At 53.9% G+C, this 21,305-nt stretch overlaps 1 protein-coding gene across 1 annotated transcript; it reads right to left on the reverse strand.

Moving 5' to 3' along the window:
• Window positions 1-729: 729 nt before the first annotated feature.
• SMG9 (SMG9 nonsense mediated mRNA decay factor) lies at window positions 730-21,119 on the reverse strand. The gene is made up of 14 exons (XM_019980033.2): window positions 20,908-21,119; window positions 17,496-17,651; window positions 14,905-14,979; window positions 14,546-14,810; window positions 14,352-14,449; window positions 12,507-12,619; window positions 9,282-9,393; window positions 7,169-7,264; window positions 6,699-6,784; window positions 4,047-4,153; window positions 3,226-3,333; window positions 2,898-3,026; window positions 2,474-2,618; window positions 730-1,236 (listed from the first exon to the last, which is right to left on the reverse strand). Exons 2-14 carry the CDS (start codon window positions 17,643-17,645, stop codon window positions 1,158-1,160), a joined length of 1,563 nt encoding a protein of 520 aa, XP_019835592.2. The 5' UTR covers window positions 17,646-17,651; window positions 20,908-21,119; the 3' UTR covers window positions 730-1,157.
• Between the last annotated feature and the right edge of the window lie 186 nt (window positions 21,120-21,305).

Consider the following 21,305-nt stretch of genomic DNA (forward strand, 5'->3'; position numbering starts at 1 on the left):
GGGAAGGGCAGTTGGCCCTCTGTACTGGAGGGTTCCACGTGTGCGGATTCAACCACTCTTGAAAATAGTAAAAAAAAAAAAGAAAAACAACAAAAACCCAGAAAGTTCAAAAAGCAAAACTTGACTTTAGCAAGGGCTGGCAACTATTTACATACAATTTACATTGTATTTACATTTATAGCATTGACAGTGGATTAGGTGCTTTAAGCAGTCTAGAAGACGACTTAGGTAGATGGGAGCACGTGTGTAGGTTATAAGAACATGCCGTGCTATCTAACCTAAGGGACTTGAGCCGCCACGATTTGGGGATCTGCAAGGGTCCTGGGACCAATCCCTCGTGGACACTGAGTGACTCTGTATGGTATTTAACTAGGGACCTGTCCTACTTTTTAACGTACTGAATTAGGCACTGCGCTTAGCTAGGCCGTATCACCAAAGGCTGGCACCATCTTTAAGAGAACAGATGAAACGCGAGGGCCTGCACGTTCTTCTCCATGACAGACAGGAGGCTTGACGGCACCTCACAAAACAGAAAGCCCCTCTCTACAGAGGCTTCCTCCTCAGCAGACTTGTCTTTATCTGCTGACAACTCTGATTTCAGTGGACGTGTCCCCACAGGAAGTTCAATGGGAGGCCACGGCTCCTCTGTCCCCAAGGGCTGGGACCAGAAATTTCGGGGCTTGTCAGGACAGCATGCTGGGGAGGAGGAAGAGAAGCACTGGAACAGACTTGTGTGACTGCGTTTATTCCAACCACCAGACACTCCGATGAAGAGCTCCCCAGATGCCTCACCTTCCAGGCAGGAGCCTGGAGTCAGGGCAGAGGGACCTGCTGCTCTGGTCCCTGCAGAGGGAGGCCGGCACGGAGCAGGGCTTCCTGGTGACCACACAGGCTCCTCCCACCGCCTGGCCCTGGGGGCTGAGGATGGACTGCCCGCCCAGCTGCCGGGCTGGATCTCAGTCGCCCCCTGAACAATGCTCCCTGGAGGGTAGGGGCCTGGCCCTGGACCCCTCGTGTCTCCAGACGAGGAAGTCGCGGTCCCTCGTCCATCAGGCCTGCTGCCCTTCTCCACCCTGTGGGGGGAGAACGAGGGAGCCCGTCACCACCCACCGGGGGCCCGGAAGGGGGTTTTCTGTGTGACATTCCTCCCCTCGGTCTCAGGCCAGCAAGCGGCTGTACTCTGCCAGGGCGGAGGACTTCTTCACCCCGTCCCAGATCCGGGCGGCATAGTGGAACCTGTGAGGGGAGGTCAAGAGTCAGCGCTGCCCTGGCTGCAGGCCCTGCACGACCGACCCCATCGCCTGGGATGCGGAGAATGTGAGGTGGCCCAAGCCCCTCACCTCCCCGGGGGAAGCGAGGCTGAAGTCCACAAGCCCCCAGCTGTGAGCCCAAACTGCTTCCCACTCCCCTCAGTGCTGGCCTTCGTGGGTATGGTCTATCCCTTCAGCCCCCCGAGTCTTGTGATGATCAGAAATGTCTTGTGTTGTCATTTAGTCTCTAAGCTGTGTCTGACTCTTGTGACCCCATGGACTAGACTGGCAGGCTCCTCTGTCCATGGGATTTCCCAGCCAAGAATACTGGAGTGGGTTGCCATTTCCTTCTCCAGGGGATCTTCCCGGCCCGGGGACTGAACCCGAGTCTCCGGCATTGGGAGGTGTGTTCTTTTCCACTGAGCCACCACGGAAGACCCTTAGGAATGTCCAGCAGCAGCATAACCCTACCACCTCCCCAGTTCTCTTCTCCCCGCTGGGTCCTGGTTCAGACCAACAAGAGGAGCAGACCTCCGATCCCCCAGGCCGTGCACCCGCCAAGTGGCATCCTGCTATGCCCACACTCCCTGCCCCTTCTGCCCACAGCCGACTGGACAGACCCAGGGAACCAAGCTAAAGCTACTTCTCAAGTTCTTGTTTCCCTTGGAAATGAGGCAGTCCTGGATCTGTGGCAGCCCTGCTGTGGGCTCTGGCCATAGAAAGTCACGTAGAGTCAGGGGTGGGAGGTGGTGCAGGGCTCTATGAGGGCAGATGAAGAAAGCCTGAGGGCAGAGGTGGGAAAGTGGAGGGGACCACGGGACCCGCGAGCCAGTGGGAGCTGGAGAACGCGGCGCCCATGGTTCCTGACAGCTTTCTGCTTTCCTCTCCGGTGCTACTATGCTTTCTGCACTCAGGGTCTTAGAATAAATCCTTTAACTTGACCAGGCTCACTGCTCCTACTCCTTGCAGTCAAGTGACACCTAATTACAGGTATGTGACCTCACTATACAACACTTCCTTTCTTTGAGCCTAACCTTCCCCACTAGTAAAACGGGTAACGAGACCTACACGCTACCAGCTCATGAGGATTCAAAATCACACAGAATAGCAGCAAGATGGCGGCGATCAATGTTCTGGGACAGGTGCTGAGGTGTGGAGAGATCCCCGAGACCCTCGACATGGGGCCCTCACACTGACCCCCTCCCTCTGCCAAGCACTCTTACCAGTTCTTCTCGGTGAGGATCGTGTGTGACAGCTGCGGCCGGGCCATGGACATCACCTGGCTCCGAAGCTTGCTCACCAAGGACTGGAAGCTGGGGTGGCCTCGGTACCCAGGGAGCAGGGAGAAGAGGGGGCTGGAACCAGGTCCTGGAAAGTTAGAGGTTAGGAGGGGAGGGGGGGAGCCTGCCAAGAGAGGGCCAGCCTCCCCGTCAACAGCGCCCTGGCCTCCCAGGAGCACCTCTGAATTCAGCCTCGGTGCAGGTCCTCCCATTCTTCCACGACTTGGAAACACACTCCCAAGAAAGGGTCTGAGCAACTCAGGGACAGGCCTGCATCTCTGCTCAGACCAGGAAGAGTCTCTCTCACACTCAAACCAGGGCAGCCTGTGTCTCCCCATGGCCCAGATCCCCTCGGGGGGAACCGTACCTGCGCGAGGTGGGGTTTCACTCTCTGTCTCGCTGTCCATGAAGGGCATCAGGAACAGGTTGACCTCAGAGTCCAGGAAGTCAGGCGGGAGCCCAGGGAAGACGTTGCACTGCAACATGGACAGAGTACCTGGTGGAGAGAACCCGTGAGAGGCTGCAGGCACCGCGGTGCAGGGCCAGGGAGTGGGGAGGGAGATCTGTGCTGGGTGGTCAAGTTGGGGTCAGGCGACCACGTCTGACCTCCCTCCCAAGTCTGGGAGAAGGGCCGTGGGACTGGACCAGGAGCCAGGCGGCCACGGGCCAGCTTGGGGGTGGCCAGGGACCCTCACCCTTGTACCGCAGGTGGGAGTGGGCCATGAGCTGGTCGATCATCAGGTGCATCTGACGTAGCTTGCGGGGACAGAAATCCTCCCGGCGAGCTTTATTCTGCAGGAAGACTTGGGGCGGGGGGCGCGGGTGTTGGGGGGGAGGCGCAGTCTGAGAGGCAGCTGGTGCTCTGCCACGCGGACTCCCCTCCTCACTCCAAAGACCTGCCCTGACCCAGAGTTCTGATCACGGCTAAGTATTCAGTACCAGGCCCCTGTGCTGATTGATGCTGGGGACCTGGAGAAATGAGTTAGATCTGGCTTCTGCACTCAGGAAGCCCCTAGTCTGATGGAAAAGATGAAGACTAGATGGGCATGTGATCAGGACTGAGCCAGAAAGACCAGGGGCCAGGCCAGGCGGAAGAATAGGGAAGAGCCTGTCTGGGGCATCATAAATGAGCCATATCTTTACAGGAGAGCAGGGCAGGGACAGAGCAGGCCAAGGACATGCGTGCAGGGGCCCCAGGCAGTGTGGCCAGGGTGCACAGCGCCACTCAGGCCAACTTGACACTTGCTCCCTAAGCCCCAGGCCAGGGATCCAGATATGGGAAGACTAGGGTCCTGCCCCCAAGAGGTTCCTGTTCTGATCAAAGAGCCAAAGTCAGACTCGGGGGTCGAGCCCTTGATGCCTGAGGGGGCCTTCGGAGGAAGTGGCAGACAATCCTGGCACCCCTCCTCACAGCTCTCGCAGGCGCTCTCCCGGCGCCCCCTTCCCCAGAGCGCTCCTGGTTTCTGCCCCAACTCTCCCCCCGTCCACCCCTCCAGCCCCCGGGGAAGCGGCTCACCCAGGTGGGGGTAGTACTCAGCGCCTTCCTCGGAGCCTGACGAGCTGCTGGACTCGTGGCTGGGAGATGGGGTGGAGGGTTTCACCATCTCTGCTGTCTGGAGGAACCTGCGGGTTTGGGGTGAGAGGTTGGCGCTCCAGCACCGGCCCTCTGTATCCCACTGTCTGGGGAAGGAGGGGGCTCCCTTTGCCGATCTGATTAAAGCGAGAGCCACGCTGGGAAAAAACACCACACAGACACCACGTTCCTCACACAATTTCAGGGAATCCAGAAACAACCCTTAGACACCAATTCATGGACCCACATCAACATGTTACGTATTTTTTAACAAATTCATGCCATCCAGAAGGACTTTATTTTTTGAGAGTTTTGGATTCACAGCAAAATTGAGTGGAAAGTACAGAGATTTCCCATAGATTGCCTGCCCCCGCCGCGCCCCCAACTTAGCAACATTCTGATGACCCTCTACTGTCACCCAAAGCCCCTGATTTACATGTGGGTTCACTCCTGCTGTTAGTCTGTTCTATGGGTTTTGACAAAAAAAAAAAAATCACGTGAGCACACCGCAGAGCGTCACACTGAGTAGCTGCCGGGCCCTAAGCTGTCTCTGCCCCCCCTCCGCCTCCCAATCCTGGCAGCCACTGGTATTCTCACTGGTCTCCATGGTTTGCCTTTTCCAGAATGTCACAGAGTTGGAATCGTACAGTATGAAGCCTTTTCAAACTGGCTTCTTTCACTTAATTATATGCATTTGAAGCTGCTGCATGTCTTTCATGGCATGACAGCGCATCTCTTTTCAACACTGAATAATGTGGTTAGACAGCATCACTGACTCAATGGATATGAATTTGAGCAAACTCCAGGAGACAGTGGAGGACAGAGGAGCCTGGTGTGGCGCAGTCCATGGGGTCGCAGAGAGTCAGACACAACTGAGCGACTGAACAACAACAACATGTGGATGTACGACAACTCACGGATCCATTTATCTACTGAACGACATCCTGGCTGCCCCAGTTTTGGCAACCATGAATAAAGCTGTGCAGGTTTTTGCATCAATATAAGTTCTCAGTTTATGCGATTTTAAAGTAAATTTTTCCAAACATATGTAAATAAAGGTAAATAAAATAAACCTGTTACCTGAGATAAGAGATAACGGGGTCTGATTAACTCTGGCTATTCTCCTCATACAGACACACGCACAAGTATGTTGCCCACAGTTTCCAGTGATTCACCCACTCTGGGAAGCCCACCTTGAAGACACTGACTTAAAACTGAGGCTCTGCATGGGCCAGGTCAGCCCACAAGGCACCCCCTACCCCACCAAGAACGGGAACTCCCCAGGGCAGCCTGTGTTATCTGTTCATCACACCTGTATCCCCAGGGCAAAGGACAGCGACTGGCCTAACAACGTCCAATACACTTGTCCCTGAACCAACAGACAATGGTGGGAGGAGGGGGCTGTTTCAGAATAAAGCCACTTAGATCCGGTCATGTCAGCCGGCTCTCCCAACAAGTTGTTTTTTTACTGTTGGCCAGACCCTCAGCCTATCTCCATCCCCAGAGTTGCTAGCACACACATTAAGCTCCTACTTGTCAACATCTTACTATGTACCAGGTACTGCGCTGAACGCTTAACATTCTTTAACTCACTTCAGGTACTGCGCTGAACGCTTTACATTCTTTAACTCACTTCATTGCAGGACACCGTTTGCTTACAAGAAGCTGTGGAAAAAGCAGCCACCACCTAACAAGGACACAGATTCAAACCCAGGGCTGCCTGACTCTGGGGACATCTGCTGCCTTCAGCTTGGCTCCCCCTCCCTGTGAGCGCCCGTTCCTTCCATCTGTCTGCCTGGGCCTTGAGCCCAGGGCTGCTGGCCAACCCACAGCTACCTCCTGGGACCTACGGATGGGAGCCAGTCCTATCTGGGGGCATTTCTGGAACCTCCAGCTGCTTTAGGTAGCACTCCTGCCAGATCCTGGCTCCTTCCCCTCCCAGCCCAGCAGGGTACTTCGGGGACAGCACCCGTGCCTGGAGGAGATGGACCATGAGGCTTGAAGAATCAGACATGCCAGCTCCTCAGCACGCTGTTCATTCAACAAACTAGGGTTAAACGTCCACCTTGTGCCAGGCAGTGTGCGAGGCACTGGGATTAAGGAGGGAGAAAGACCATAAAGAAGGCTGTGTCATCGGTGCAAAGAAGTACACAGCAGGGTCACAGGAGACTCAGTGGGTCAGGGGAGGCCTCGGGTTGACCTCAAGGACATGAGGGGGGGGCCTGGAACCCGGGGAGAATGTTTCTGGCTGCGGGATGAGGAGAGCAGAGGTTCAAAGTAGCAAGAACAGCAGCTATGGGGCCACTATACCCTTGATGGAAGGAGTGAGGGACGTGGTGGGAGAGGTCAGTGGGGTGACCAGGACCACATTACACTGGACCTTGTAAACCACGCAGGGGAAGGGCTTCGGATTTTACCGGGAGTGACAGGCGCAGTCTACGTGCGTGCGCTGAGGGGGGATTCAGTGGCAGTGACCCTCTCTGGCTTAAATTTTCAGAGGGTCCCTTGGCTGCTGTATGGGAGTGGTGAGAGCTGGGCAGATCGCGGAGTCTGGGGGCCCGTCCTTCCCCTGGCTCACCCCCCCAAGTGCCTCACCTGTACAGACTGAGGTCCGTGAACCAGTCCTGGACGACTATCACCACGTGGCAGACCGTGAAGAGGAAGGCAGCGATCTGGAGTGACTGAGGGGGCAGGAAGGGACAACAGGGTTGAAGGTCCCCAGGTCCAGAATGGGGTCCCTGATCTCAGGACTCAGCTGAGGGGGCCGTAGGACAAAGGCCTCTGAGCCTATAAGCACCTACTGTGTGCCCAGATTGCAGTGGTACTTCCCTTCCAAGCTGTCCCTAGATCAGGCCAGATGGCAATGATCAGCCCCTAGTCATACAGGCGGATGTGGAGGCTTAAGGGCGGGGGTTACTTTCCCGAGGGGCAGAGCCAGACCCGACTCTTGATGCCATCTTCTCCCACCAGCTCTCGGGGTACCAGGGCTCTTTGCAAGTAGAAGTGGCAACCCATACCCATGAGCTCTCTGCCCCGGGTCCCCAGGCCTGGCTCGGTCCCCTCACCTGCATCTCAACGTAGGTGTGGGGCAGGTTGTACTCTGGAGGCAGCTTGCGGTCATTGTTGATGAGATGGTCCAAGATGGAGGGACTCAGGATGGGCTGGGGTAGGAAGAAAGAGGACTGTCAGGGTGGGCGTAGGGATCCCAGGGTACACAGTCACCCAAGTTCCACTTGGTGATGGCAAGTACACTGCCTCTCAGGACAAAGAAAGTTTGGAAACACAGGCAGCTTCCTTCTAATTAGTACAGAGCTAATCAGCCAGAGGAAGTGAAAGAAAAAAGTCTCAAAGCAGTTTCACCTTCCCCAGCTCTTTTGCAAATCCTCACTGCTCTCAAGTGTCGCCTGCCCTAGAAGAACACTTCCAGGGCTAATAAATCTAACATCTACATGAATGAGTCATGTCCCTACAACACCCTTGTTTTGTTGTTTCAAATGCCTTCAAAATTTCACTAAGACAATTACTTAGATCAAATAACCATGATTAATGTGAAGATTGGTGAGGATTTTAAAAACGGTATCAGTGGGTGTGCAAGAATCCGCGGTGAGCTCATCACCTCTTCTTAAAGGAACATTCCATTTAGAAAAACAAGAGCCTAAATTAGTGGCTGGGCTATCTATTTCTTATTGCACTTGGTGGAATCCTTTAAGAAAGAGGTTTTCCCAAGGGCTCACTTTCTATAACTGGATCCAGACACCACAGTGGTATTTGGATCTTAACTTCTGTTCTGCTCCACAGAGCTCCCAGCCCCGCCCACAGCCATGTCACTGTGTCTCTAGGTGCCGGGGGTCCTAGCACGCAGGCCTCATCCCACATTTGTGCAAGGGTTCCCACTCTCCCGTCACCCATGTGTGCAGCGGCCAGAACTCTGCTGCACTAACGCTCCCTGAGGAACCAGACCGCGGTCAGTCACGAGCGGTGCTGGGACGGCCACATGGGCACCAGCAGGCGCTCAGAGGTGGTGGCTCCTGGGAGGAGGCATTTCCCCCCAAGCAGTCTTCAGGGAGAAGGCAGTGGCCAGGGAACAGAGCAGGGGCAGAGAGTGTGTTCTGCTGGTGCCGGTCCTGACGGCCAACAGTACTGAGAACCCTCTTCCTGCCAGGCCCTGACAGGACTTCACTTGTGCTCACTCACTGACACCTCACAGAAGCCCCATGAGGGAGGTAACGTTGTCTATCCTGCTTCAGAAAACTAAGGAATGGAAATGTTAAGTAACTTGGTCAAGGTGGCGCAGCTCGGGAGCGAGCCCATGGCGAGCCTGAGGGAAGCTAGCCACACGGGCCCTGGATGCCAGGCTGAGGAACGGGGAACCCGGAGGAGCTGAGGAAAGCTGCCGGGCATCACAGGACAGGCCAGCTCCCATGAAGCTTTCCCACGTGCCGGCTCCTGTGCCCAGCACGCTGCCTGGACTGGTCCACTGACTATGAAGCTGAAAACAACCGTCAACCCCATTCACAGATGAACAAACTGAGGTGTATGGGGGAGGTTAAAACTTAGTCACCCAGCTGGTAAGAATTAAAGGTCAGATCTGGCTTCAGACTGACTCCAGGGCCCCCACTTTTAACCAACAGGCTACAGCAGGGGTCCCCAACCCCTGGGGGAACCAGGCCACAGAGCCGGAGGTGAGCGGTAAGCAACCGAATGAAGCTTCACCTGTATTTACAGCCGCTCCCCATGTGCGCATTACTGCCTGAGCTCCACCTGTCAGATCAGCAGCGGCATTAAACTCTCACAGGAGCGTGAATCCTATTGTGAACCTCCCATGTGAGGGTCTAGCTCGTGAGCTCCTTATGAGAAATCATCCCCAAACCATTCCACCGTCTGCCCAGCCTGTGGAAAAATTGTCTTCCACGAAACTGATCCCCAGTGCCAAAAAGGCTGGGGACCACTGATTCTTGAGGCGCCTCTGTACACAACGGACGGGAGGGGAGGGGGATAAAATCTGACAAGAGGAGACTAAGGGCCAAGAAGAGACACAACTTGCCCAAAGGCATGAGCATGTCCACGGCTTGGCTGGAGCCACGGGGAACACAAGCAAAGCTGTGGCCTAGACACTCGCAGGGAAGGAGCTTAACACGGCATGCGGCGGGGGAGGGTGGGGGGGGTGGGGGCCAGCACCTGTGTGTCCAGGAAAACAATCCGCTCTTGGGTAATAAAGAAGTCGATGCCACTGGTCTGGTTGCCCCCTCGCTCCTTCATTTCGGCGCTCTGGGCCCGGAAAACATACGCCCTGCGGAGGAGCAGGTAGGGTCATCAGGGGTCAGGTTCTCGGCCTCTGCCGCCTCCAGAGTGAGGCCATGAGTGAGCCTGTGGGACTTGATTCCCCACCCATCTGTGAAGCTTTCCATCCATGGCCCTGCTGTCTGGGGGCTACGTTTTATATCATGTGACTTCACCCCAACCCATAAGTGGACCTGCGAATTCTCAACAAAATTACTAGACTGAGGTGTTTCAGAGCAGAGATTCCCCCAGGCTGCCCGGATTCAAACCCTAGCTCTGCCTCTTCCTGGCTGTGTGGCTTTGAGCAAGTTCCTTAATCTTTCTTCTGTTTCCTCGTTTGTAAAATGGGGACAGTAGTGTCAACCTCTCAGGGTGACTGTGAGGTTAACATACGTAAAGCCCGTAGAAGAGTGGCTGACACACGGCGATATGAAATCGCTAGCTATTCACTACCAAGCGTACCCACCATACGCCAGGCACAGGACACGCAGACCTGAAAACTCTCCACCCCACGGTGAGAGGATGTGGGTGTCTCGGTGCCTCGTTCCTGCCCTGACTGGAATGCTTTCCCTGCTCCCCTCCTCCAAGTCTGCTTGTTCTCGAATGTCTCCTGGACCACCTGATTTAAAACAGTAACCTGGCTCCAATGCCGCCTCCCTATATCCCTTCCCCGTTCAGTTACCATCTAACGTGCTTGTTTACCATCTCCTTCATTAAAATGCAAGCTCCATAAGAACAGGGATTTCTGCCAGTTTTTGTTTATTGCTGTAGCCCCAACGTGAAGAACAGGGCCTGGCCCATGGCAAGTGCCTCGTAAATACTGATTGAATTGAAGTGAAGCAGTGAGACCAGTTAGGAGATTCCTGGCCTCCTCCAGGGAAGGTGGCAGTGGCCTGGGCCAGGAGGTGGGTGTGGAGGAGGAAAGGAGCAGATGAATTCTCAAGGTTCTGACTCTGTAAGACCCCATGGACTGTAGCCCGCCAGCCTCCTCTGTCCATGGGATTCTCCAGGCAAGAATACTCGAGTGGGGTGCCATTTCCTTCTCCAGGGGATCTTCCCAACCGAGGAATCAAACCTGGGTTTCCTGCATTGCGGATTCTTTACCATCTGAGTCACCTGGGAAGCCTATTCTCAAGATAATTAGGAGTAAACCTTATGAGATCTGGACTTCTTTGGCGGTCCAGTGGTGAGACTCTGCACTTTCAATGCACAGGGCACAATCGTGGGTTGGGGAATGAAGATTCCACATGTGTGGTATGACCAAAAAAAAATCCCAAACAAAAAAATGTTAAGTATCTCCAAAAGATACACACACCCCAATATTCATTGCAGCACTGTTTACAAAAGCATAAGACACAAAAACCACCTAAATGCCCATCAACAGACAAATGGATAAAGAAGATGCTGCACATATATACAATGGAGTATTACTCAGCCATTAAGAAGAATGAAATAATGCCATTTGCAGCAACACGGACAGACCTAGAGAGTGTCACTGACTGAAGTAAGTCAGACAGAGAAGCAGAAACCCTGTATGACGTTCTTTAAATGTAGCACCTAAAAAGAAATGATACAAATGAACTTACAAAAAGAAAGGGACTCACAGACTTAGAACATGAACTAATGGGTGCTGGGGGGAAGGGATAGTTAGAGAGTTTGGGATTAGCATGTACACACTGCTATCCTTATAACAGCCAGCCAGCAAGGACCTACTGTATAGCACATGGAACTCTGCTCAACGTTATGCGGCAGCCTACACTGGATGGGAGTGGGGTCTGGGGAGAATGAATACATGTGTATGTATGGCTGAGCCTCTTTGCTGTTCACCTAAAACTAACAACATTGTTAACTGGCTGTACCCCAATACAAAATAAAAAATTTAAAAAAGCCTTATGAGACCTGATGACAAAAGTTGGTAGCAACGTCTACCACACCACAGGCTGAGCTGCCTCAGAAAGACATGTCAGGCTGATGGGAGTCTAGCTGAGGACTCTGAGCCAAGAGCTGGGGGTGGAAGCTGAGATGGAAAGAATGCCAGCCAAGAGAGCTGCAGCTGTGCCAGATCGGAGCTGACGTCGTGAGCAAGAAGAGCAGGATGGAGCCAGCCGGGAGGCAGAGCGCCTGCAGCTCTGGGTCTGGGGGTGTATGTTCTTGCCACAGGGAAACTTAACCCGTTCTGGGCTTCCCTCGGGCCCCTCTGAGATCTGCCGGGAACTGTGGAGCCTCTCCCTAGAAGAAAAGCCTGGCTGTAGATGTATGTAAAACCCTAGATACACCACTGGGGGGTTCATGGACCCCTGAGGCCCATCCATGGAGTCCACAGCAAAATCACTGGTTTCATAAAAAAACAGACCCCTACTGTTTCAAAGGAATCCCCAATGGCTACTACTTCTGCTCACCACCCCCCATCTTGATTCTTCCTGAATTAAGACTGTCTATGTCCCCTACTCTTATTCCTTATAATCCCTGCCTGTCTCTCTTCCTTGCCCTGAGTTTGGAGCCCTAATTCTTAAACTCTGCCCTCCCCCACATCCTCTCCCACAACTCCATCCTCTGCCTTCACAATCATACCCCATCCTCCCTAACAAGGCAGGCAAGAGGCTAGTCTAGAAGCCACAGCGTTCTTCCAGGTCTCTCTCCTCACTCTGGCTTTCCAGGCCAAAACAGCCACATCCTGGGAGCGTTTGCTCTGTGCCAGGTTCATGCTCAAGTTTGCCTCCCCAATCTTGTCTCACCCTCCCACAACTCACTTGACAGATGAGGAAGTGAGGTACCAAGAGGTGAAGGGGCTTGCCCGAGGTCAACCAGCTGGGGCAGGGCTCAGACCAAGGTGGACCTAAATCCAGACTTAATGAATGGGCCATCCCAGTTCCTGGCTGGCCCTGCACCATTTCCAGGAGTAAGGCAGGAAGGGAGGGAGGAACAGGACTGGTTTCCTTGGAGCTGCATAAGAGGAGAGTGTGGTCCAGCCCATCATCACCCTCTTCTGACAGAGACACTGAGGTTAAGGGAGAGGAAGTGATTCCCAAAGCCCTTGGTGATGCCACGTGCAACACCCCGGCTGCTAAGGTGGGTGTCCACCTCCCCACGGCCTTCCACACCCCTACCCAATGCCCCCCTCACCTCTGGTCCTCCTCCGGAGTGTTGGCTGACAACAACGACATGACCATGGACTTGCCCGTCCCCTGGAGGCCCAGCACACCAACCACCAGGACATCGGTCTGATCCAACAGGTACTGTGGGGAGATGCCGGAATGCAACCTTCATAAATCTGCCCATTGCTAATGCGGGAGACGGGGGCCCTACAGACTTCCGTGGCTGCCCCCCTGCCTTGTCAGATATAGAAGTGTTTATGGCCCCAAATCCCCTCACATGGGCACAGAGACTGTGTGTGTGTGTGGTGGTGGAGGCATACATGCAATGTTCCTGCTACAAAGAACAGCACTTGTGAGAGCTCCGAAGTGGATGAGAGCCTGTCTGGTCGAGAGGCTAACAGGAAGTCCGTGTGGCTGGAACACAGTGGACAAGGGGCACCTGACTTTGGCGATGAAAAGGGAGAGGCTCAGGAACAAAAAGACAGGTGGAAGAAAGTACCAGGGAGCTGTGGGCCACTGCAGTGGCCCCTGGGAGGCCCTGGGCTTCAGGGAAGTTGGGGAAACTGGGAAAGCGTGAGAAAGGGAGCAGCAAGCAGGAAGGGGAGCCAGGCCGGTCCTGGCTCTTGTCTGTGGGATTTAAGAGTCCTGTGGAGTCTGGAGACCTTCGCCTCTGGGCTGCCAGCGACGCTGACTTTCACCACCAGGGGGTGTGAGAGACACACTCCTCAAGGAAAACAGTCATGCCCTCCATGCGGCTATTGCACCTCAGAATCACCTGGAGAGCTCTTAAAAAAAAAAAGAATCTAATCCTGGGCCAAACTCTGGACCCATCAAAGTAGAATATCAAGGGCTAGCGCTATTCAATATGGCAGACGCTGACCACACGTGACGACTTAACTTTAATTAAAATTAAACAAAACTACAAATTTAGTTCTTCAGTTATCCATATTTGGGGATTTGTGGGTAAGCGCTCAATAGCAGGGTCTGGACAGTGATCTTTTTTTTCCCCCATGCCCCAGTTGCTATCAACATGACAGTGGACCCAGCAAGGCAGCAGGGGCCAGGAAACAGATGGGCTGGCATGCTGTCCTACTCAGGCCAAGCTGGGAAGGAGGGGATCAGCTGGGAGAATTCGAGAAGAGAAGTGATGTGTCAGGTGTGGGGGAAACACATCAGAAGAGGGGAAACAAAGACTGGGACGCTGGGAGTAGGTATGACAGCCAGGAGTGTGAGGTGAGAGCCAGAGTGGGGGCTCCTGGGACGGAGCGGGGAGCCTCGGAGGGCTGACACTCAACCCACTTTGCACCGGTCCAGCACGGGGTTCGACCCATCAGGACTGGTGCAGGCCCTGGAGGCTGCCCTGCTGTGGGAGCGGGGAGATCCCAGGGACTCTGCGGTGCTAGTGGAGCCCTCTTGGCCAACCAGTATCGAAGTATTTCAGTAACTGAACCCCCAGCACAGCTGACCATTGAGATTCTGCCCAGCTAGGTGAAAACTCTCTCATCCCTTCCCTCTCACCCCTGCATGGACGCGCTCAGTCGTGTCTGATTCTGTGACTCAATGGACTGGAGCCCGTCAGACTCCCCTTTCCCTGGAATTTCCCAGGCAAGAATACTGGAATGGGTTGCCATTTCCTTGTCCAGGGGATCTTCCCGACCCAGGGATGGAACCCGAGTCTTCTGTGTCTCCTGCATTCGCTAGCAGGTTCTTTACCAGCTGAGCCACCGGAGAATCCCTCTCACTGCTGCCACTGCCCAAAAGCCGTCTAGGCTGGTGTTGCCTGCCAAGAGGGTGAGAGTGGAGGGCACCGGGGAGGGGAGGGGAGGGTAGAACCCAGAGAAGCTCGAGCAGGAGTCACCCAGCCCCCTAGTACCTCAATGGCACTGTCGCACCAATTCATCTGGTCATCCACCAACTTGATGCTGTGCTTCATGCGCTCTGGGGGCAGCAGTTTGGCCTGGCCCACGACAGCTGCAGGCGAGAGAAAGCAGGAGGCAGAGGACTTGGTGAGGCTCTGTGCGAAGGGGTGTCGGCTCCCAACCAGATCCCACCCTGCCCCCAACTCACGGTCCATGGCTGCTGGGGCGGCAGTGCCCATGCCCCGGTTCTGGATCTGGTACACGGGCTGTGTGGGTCTCTGCCCCTCCTTCTCCCCCTTGGGTGGCACGGGGGCCGCCGGGGGTGGTGGGGCAGTGCCCTCGGGAGTTGAGGCGCTCGTGGTGGCCGCCGGCCCTTTCCCCTCCTCCCGGGGCTTCATGAGCACAATGGGCTTCTCCAGAGGGGCCGGGGCAGGCGGGGCGGCAGGGGCTGCTGGAGGCGGGGGCTGCTTTGACTGGGGAAGCGAGAAGGTGCTGGTCAGCGGAAGAGATCCTTGCCCTAACTGCTCCCAGCCTCCCCTTTCAAAGAAAAGGGTCTGCCCTGCTCACCCGCTCTGCTGGAGGCTTTGAGAGGATGATGGGGGTTTTCTGCATGACCGCCGTGCTGGTCTCTTCGCTGCCATCCTGTGGTGAGGGAGGGCAGTTACTCAGCAATGATGCCCTGGACACTCGGTAAGTGCCAAGTGCCACTCTAAATGCCTTCAGACATGAACCCCCCCGAACCTACCAAGATAGCGCTGTCAGAGAGGTACCTTGAGCCCCACATTTTGAATGAAGTAACTGAGATCCAGAGAGGTTAACCGGCTTGCCCAAGGTCACACAGCCATTAAGTGGTGGAGCCAGATCCCAGTTCTGGATCTGGCTCCAGAACCACGCTGCCAGCTGCTCTGCTGGACAAGCCTGGGTGGGAGGAGCTGGGGCTCAGGAGAGGGAACCGCGTTCAACTTGGCCCTGGCTTTTGTTGGTTGTGCAGACCTGGACCAGGAACCACCCTCACTTAGGCCTGTGTGCTCATCTGGCGAATGGGGACAGGAACTCCTTCCTCACAGGACTGTTTAGAGGCTGAAAGACAGGACTCCCCAAACGTCCACGTGGCATCAGGCTCGTGGCAGGAGCAAGCTACCTAGAGCTGCTATCTGACAGCCCTGCGGTCCCCTTCTCCTCCCCAGACCTGCGAGCTGATTCCCACGCCTTGCCCTCTTCAGGCCTCTTCTGACTCACCCCAAATCTGTCTAAGAAAGGGGAGAGACCTGGGTTAGAGTCCTGACCCCTCACTGGATCTGTTTCTTCACCCACATATTGAGGACACATTTAAATCCTGCTCACTCACTGGCCTATGACGGACAAACCAAAGGATATCCAAGTGCTTTGGAAAGAAGAGGTGAGGGGGATGTCCCTGGGGGAAAAGTGGTTAAGAATCTGCCTTCCAACGCAGGGAGCGCATGTTTGATCCCTGGTTGGCAACTAAGCCCAAGTGCTGTAACTATGGATCCCTTGGGCTTTCAAGACTGCATGCCACCAGGAAAGATTCCATATGTTGCAACTAAGACCTGATGCGGCCAAGTAATTAAATAAATGAACTAAAAAATGAATATTAAAATAAAAAAAAAGAAGAGGTGAGGGTGGGGAGATGATGATGGATTGGAGACAGAGTCAGAAGGCACCTTGTACAGCAACAGGTGCAGGGCGGGTGGGGGTGGGGAGTGTCCACGATGAGGCCTGATGGGCTGTCAGTGATCCTGAGAGGAAGAGAAATGGCAGGAAGACACTCGGGTCAGCGGGAGATGTGGAGGCTGTGAGGAGTCCACTGGCCAGTTAGCAGATTGTGGGGCTCAGCAGCTAAGTCAGAGTCACAGACCAGAGATCTGGGAGTTGCCTGTTCAGGGGCTGAAGCTGAAAGTTCAGGAAGATGGTAACACTCCCCAGAAGGATGTGTGTGGGAGGGGAGACTGTTGTTACCACTTACCCTGAGACCCAAGGGAAGGAGCAAGAGCCAAGCCCCCTGTGAAGAAATTTCCTTCATGTGTACCATTTTAGGGCTCAGAAACTGTCCCAACTGTTACCTTCTTCCACCTCCCCACAAACAGCCCTCAGAGGTGGGCAGGGCGCTGGAGAAAGAACCTGGGAGTGTGGTTCTGGCAGTGAGAGGAGCAGGGTGGGGCAGGGCCCAGGCTGAAGTTCCCAAGTCCTGAATCCCAGGACAGGACAGTCTCTAGACTGGGCGTGAGGGTGCTATGCCTTAGGCTCCCTTGGATTTGGGTTTGAGTTCTGGCTCCATAGGTTATTGACCTGTGACTTTGGGGGTGTCCCTTCCCCTCTAAGACTCATCTCCTCATTACTGAAAGTCAGGTCAAATGTAGGCTCCACTTCACAGGGCAGCTGCAGGAGTTCAAGAAGAACCAAAGGACGGAAAGCACTTTGCAGAGCGCCAGCACACTGCTCAGCAAACAGAAATGGCCACTACAATTACACAACTCTGGAAGACAGGAGCTCTGGCACCTCTCAGCTCCAACTCCAATGCCAATCCCACTGAGTTCAGTTCAGTTCAGTCGCTCAGTCTTGTCCGACTCTTTGCGACTCCATGAATTGCAGCACGCCAGGCCTCCCTGTCCATCATCAACTCCCGGAGTTCACTCAGACTCACGTCCATCGAGTCAGTGATGCCATCCAGCCATCTCATCCTCTGTCGTCCCCTTCTCCTCCTGCCCCCAATCCCTCCCAGCATCAGATCCAAAGTGCTTCCCAAGGCCGAGCAGATCCCACATGGCCTGGCCCCAGTGTCCTCTGACCTCATCTTCTATCGCTCTCCCTTCTTCATCCACTGCAGTCACTGGTGCCCCCCAGGCTCCTCTTTGAACACACCAGATAAAGGCATCAGGGCCTTCACACTGGCTGTTTTTCTGTTTTGAAGGCTCTTTATTCAGACTGTCAGGGCTTGTCCTCTCACCTCAGGTCTCTGCTCATGAGTCAGCTCTTCAAAGAAGCCTCCTCTGACCACTTCATCTAAGACAGCCCCTTTATCGTTCTCTGAGGACCGTTCGTCTTGTCCACAGATACATCCCTGGCACAAGGCAGGCGCTTAACAAAACTTTGTGGAATGAGGAGACGCATGAACGCCGCCCTTGGACCCAGACACTCACCCGTCTCTCTCTTTCCCAGGGTGCGATGTAATCCCTCTCCCGACCTCCGGGCCCGGAGAGATTCTGGGGGCCGCCAGGGCCCGGCTCCTTCCAGCGCCGCCGCCTCTCTATCCCATAGAGCCCCGGTTGACTGTGCCCAGACTCAGACATGGTCACCTGCGGGGAGAATGAGGTTGATTCCAGGGTGAAGAGAGTCTCTCCTCACTCCATCTGGCTTACCCTGGAATACAAGAAAGCACATCCTTTCAAGAGAGCTCTGTGGCTGTGGCAGTGATTGCCAGTGGGCTCCCAGCATCCATGCTTCACTTCTTTCAAAGAAATAAAACCCGCAGTTCTGAGCTGGGTACATGGTTATCCAGGATACACTTCTCGGGCTGGTCTACAGTTAGGTGTGGCCATGTGACTAAATTCTTTCTGGTCAACAGTATGGCAGTAGAAGTGTGTTTTGGCAGCGCTGGGAAACTCTTCTTCACAGATGCTGGCACATGCCGTTTGTCCCCTTCTCCTCCTGGCTGAAAGGACTGTGGGTCTGGAGGCTGGAGTTTAAGCAGCTATTTTGGCCTGTGAGGCAACTGAATGGAAAGAAGGCAGGACAGAACAAAACACGAGGTTCGGAGATTCCCTATTAACCTTAAACTGAACGTTAACCTTAAATTGGCTATCTCTGGATGCAGAGACAAATAATATCCCCTTCTCTTGAAGCCAAAACTATTCCCAACTACTAATCACTTTGCTCAGCATAAATAGTAACACATAGCAGGAGGGTCACATAAAGATGAGATATTGTTGTTGTTCAGTCGCTCAGTCGTGTCAGACTCTTCTGTTACTCCACGGACTGTAGCCCATCAGGTTCCTCCGTCCTTAGGATTTCCCAGGCAAGAATACTGGAGTGGATTGCCATTTCCTTCTCCAGGGGATCTTCCTGACCCGGGGATTGAACTCTTGTCTCCTGCATTGCAGGTGGATTCTTTATCACTGAGGCACCAGGGAAACCCCCCAAAATGGGACACACTCTTTCCCAAAGTGTAGCAAATCCTGTCCAAACATATTTGTAACGTGATTTCCAGTTTGACAACTACTCTTCTGATAAGCCAACAGCACATGTTTGGGGGGTGGGGGGGCTCCAATACTCAAGGACCCATTTTCATCTGGTGTCCCTCTGCTTTCAGTGTGTTTACCTTCCATTTCTGATGGTCTGCCACCCCTCAAACTCCAAGCTCTCACCAGGGTTTAATCTAAGACATTATAAAATATATAGTTACCTCCATGACCCACTCTCTAGCCCTGGTGGCTCAGATGGTAAAGCGTCTGCCTGCAATGCAGGAGACCTGGGCTCAATCCCTGGGTTGCAAGATCCCCCGGAGAAGGAGATGGCAACCCACTCCAGTACTCTTGCCTGGAAAATCCCACAGACAGGGGAGCCTGGTAGGCTACAGTCCATGGGGTTGCAAAGAGTCAGACAGGACTGAGTGACTTCACTTTCTTTCTTTCTTTTATAGGTCCCTAGGGAGTTTATCCCGGAGAAGGCAATGGCACCCCACTCCAGTACTCTTGCCTGGAAAATCCCATGGACAGAGGGGCCTGGTGGGCTGCAGTCCATGGGGTCCCTAGGAGTCAGACACGACTGAGCGACTTCACTTTATTTTTTCACTTTCATGCACTGGAGAAGGAAATGGCAACCCACTCCAGTGTTCTTGCCTGGAGAATCCCAGGGACTGGGGAGCCTGGTGGGCTGCAATCCATGGGGTGGCACAGAGTCGGACACGACTGAAGCGACTTAGCAGTAGCAGTAGCAGGGAGTTTATCCAGCTGTTTACACCTCATTCCAGGGAAATCTCTGAGTAGCTCACAGGGCCACAGCTGGTCTGCCTTCTGTTTTGGGGAATAGTTTTATTGAAATACGGCCACATCCATCAATTTATAAACAGTCTATGGCTGGCTTCTTGAAACAATGGCAGAGCAGTCCAGACTGCCGAGTCTAAAATAACTACCCTCTGGACCTTTACAGAAAAAGTATGCTGACCTTTGCTTAGCTCTTAGGTGCCTTCAAATCATTCTATGAATCGCTCCACCTCCTACCCCATTACACAGTGACATTAACAGGTCTCTGTGTGAGACACTTTCGCTAGAACAGAAATAACTGTTTACTGGATGCAGGAGTAATTTTGCTAGCTAGTAATTTTGTCTAGCTCCTCTCCCACTGCTTTACATGACCTCTTCCCCAGCCACAAACTAGATGGAAGACTGCCTTCTGAGACAAAGGAGGGCAAGGCCAGTTTAAAGATGCTTATGGAAACTGATTCAGCACTTAAATGACTGTTTACAGTCATGGAGAGTCCCCTCAGAAACTGGGACTCTTGTGCAATTAAGGGTCTGTTTACACTTTATCCTGGAGACCTTCCCTGCACTTAAGTGTCTGTTTTCTTGTCTCAATGGGGATTCTGCCTGAGCAGGATCCTCTTCCTATGCATGTTATTCTGGGAACTCACACAGAATTTGAGTCAATTCTACAGCCCTGAAGGGGAGTTCCCCAGAGTTTAAGAGTTCACCTACAAGCATTCTGGGGACTCGAAACATTGTCTCTAGGCTCCTCTGGGGATTCGACCCCCAAAAAAGTATAAAGCCAGTCTATTTGTGTTTATTTACAGGACTCTTAAGGCGACCTCCCAGAAATTAAGAGCCTAATTAAATTAAGGCTCTTTGAGGAACTTCCTCAGTACTCAGGCATCTCTTAACAAGCCCCTTTTGGGGGATCTCCCAGAATCAAAGTGTCTATCTCCAAGTTGTCTGGAGAGTCTCCCAATTCCTAACCCTGTATTTATGGTATAATGAAGCAACACCCCCCAGTACTTGAATCTATTCACACTTTTTCTAAAACACTCTCTAACAATTACATATATATGTACAGTCTTTTATATGGGGTCTCCCCTGGAACTAGAGTCTAGAATGTTTTACTCAGGGGACGTCCTCATAATTATGAATCTGTTTAGAAGCCTCCCACGGGAGAACCCCAGAACTTAAATTTCTATTTATGCAGTATCTGTTGTCATTTGGAAGACAAAAGTCAAGGATCCGTTTGGAGGCCCTCTACGAGTGTCCCCAGGACTTAAATTTCTCTTTGCACGTTATTAAAGGGATTTCGCAGTACTTTGCCGCTAGTTTACAGGCCCTCACTATTAATCGTCCCCCAGAACTGAAATTGCTATACACATATCATCTGTCTCCTCTCCACCGAACTCCCGCCAACCCAGCCAGCATTTAATGGGTTGCTTTAGCTGGGTACTCAGTGACACACAGCCGCCGGGAGTCCGGGCAGCCAGTTAGCGGTCGAGGAAGGGGCGGGCCCCGAAACACGCCCCGCGCCCCGCCCCGGTAGGGGCGCCCGCCTCGAGCGGACACGCGGGCCTCTTACCTAAGGCGGCTGCTGATTGGTTCCTGGGGCGCAGCGGGCTCTCCGAGATGGGGTAGGGTAGGGGTGAGCAGGGTCCACCGGAAGCCACCGGCCTGTAAATGGAGTCTGGGGGCCCAGGAGCGTCGCAGGAGAGAAGTAAGAGAACCGGTACCGGTCAACCCAGGACAGGTCGGGGCATCCCGGAAGCAGCACCGAAGGAAGGCCAGCCGGAGGGAGGAACAGCTGGATGAAATATCGCGAGACCAAACTGAAATCGGGTCTCGGGCTCGCGGGCTGGGCGCGCAAGAATCGAGCGTGAGCGCCAGACTGAGCATGCGTCGATGGAAGTAGCCTCAACGGGCTCGCCGATTTTGCTTTGGTGCGCGTGCGCGTCGCAGGGAGCATGCGTAGGCTTGCAG

This window comes from Bos indicus, chromosome 18 (assembly GCF_029378745.1).
Source record: "Bos indicus isolate NIAB-ARS_2022 breed Sahiwal x Tharparkar chromosome 18, NIAB-ARS_B.indTharparkar_mat_pri_1.0, whole genome shotgun sequence".
Taxonomy (NCBI): Eukaryota; Metazoa; Chordata; class Mammalia; order Artiodactyla; family Bovidae; genus Bos; species Bos indicus.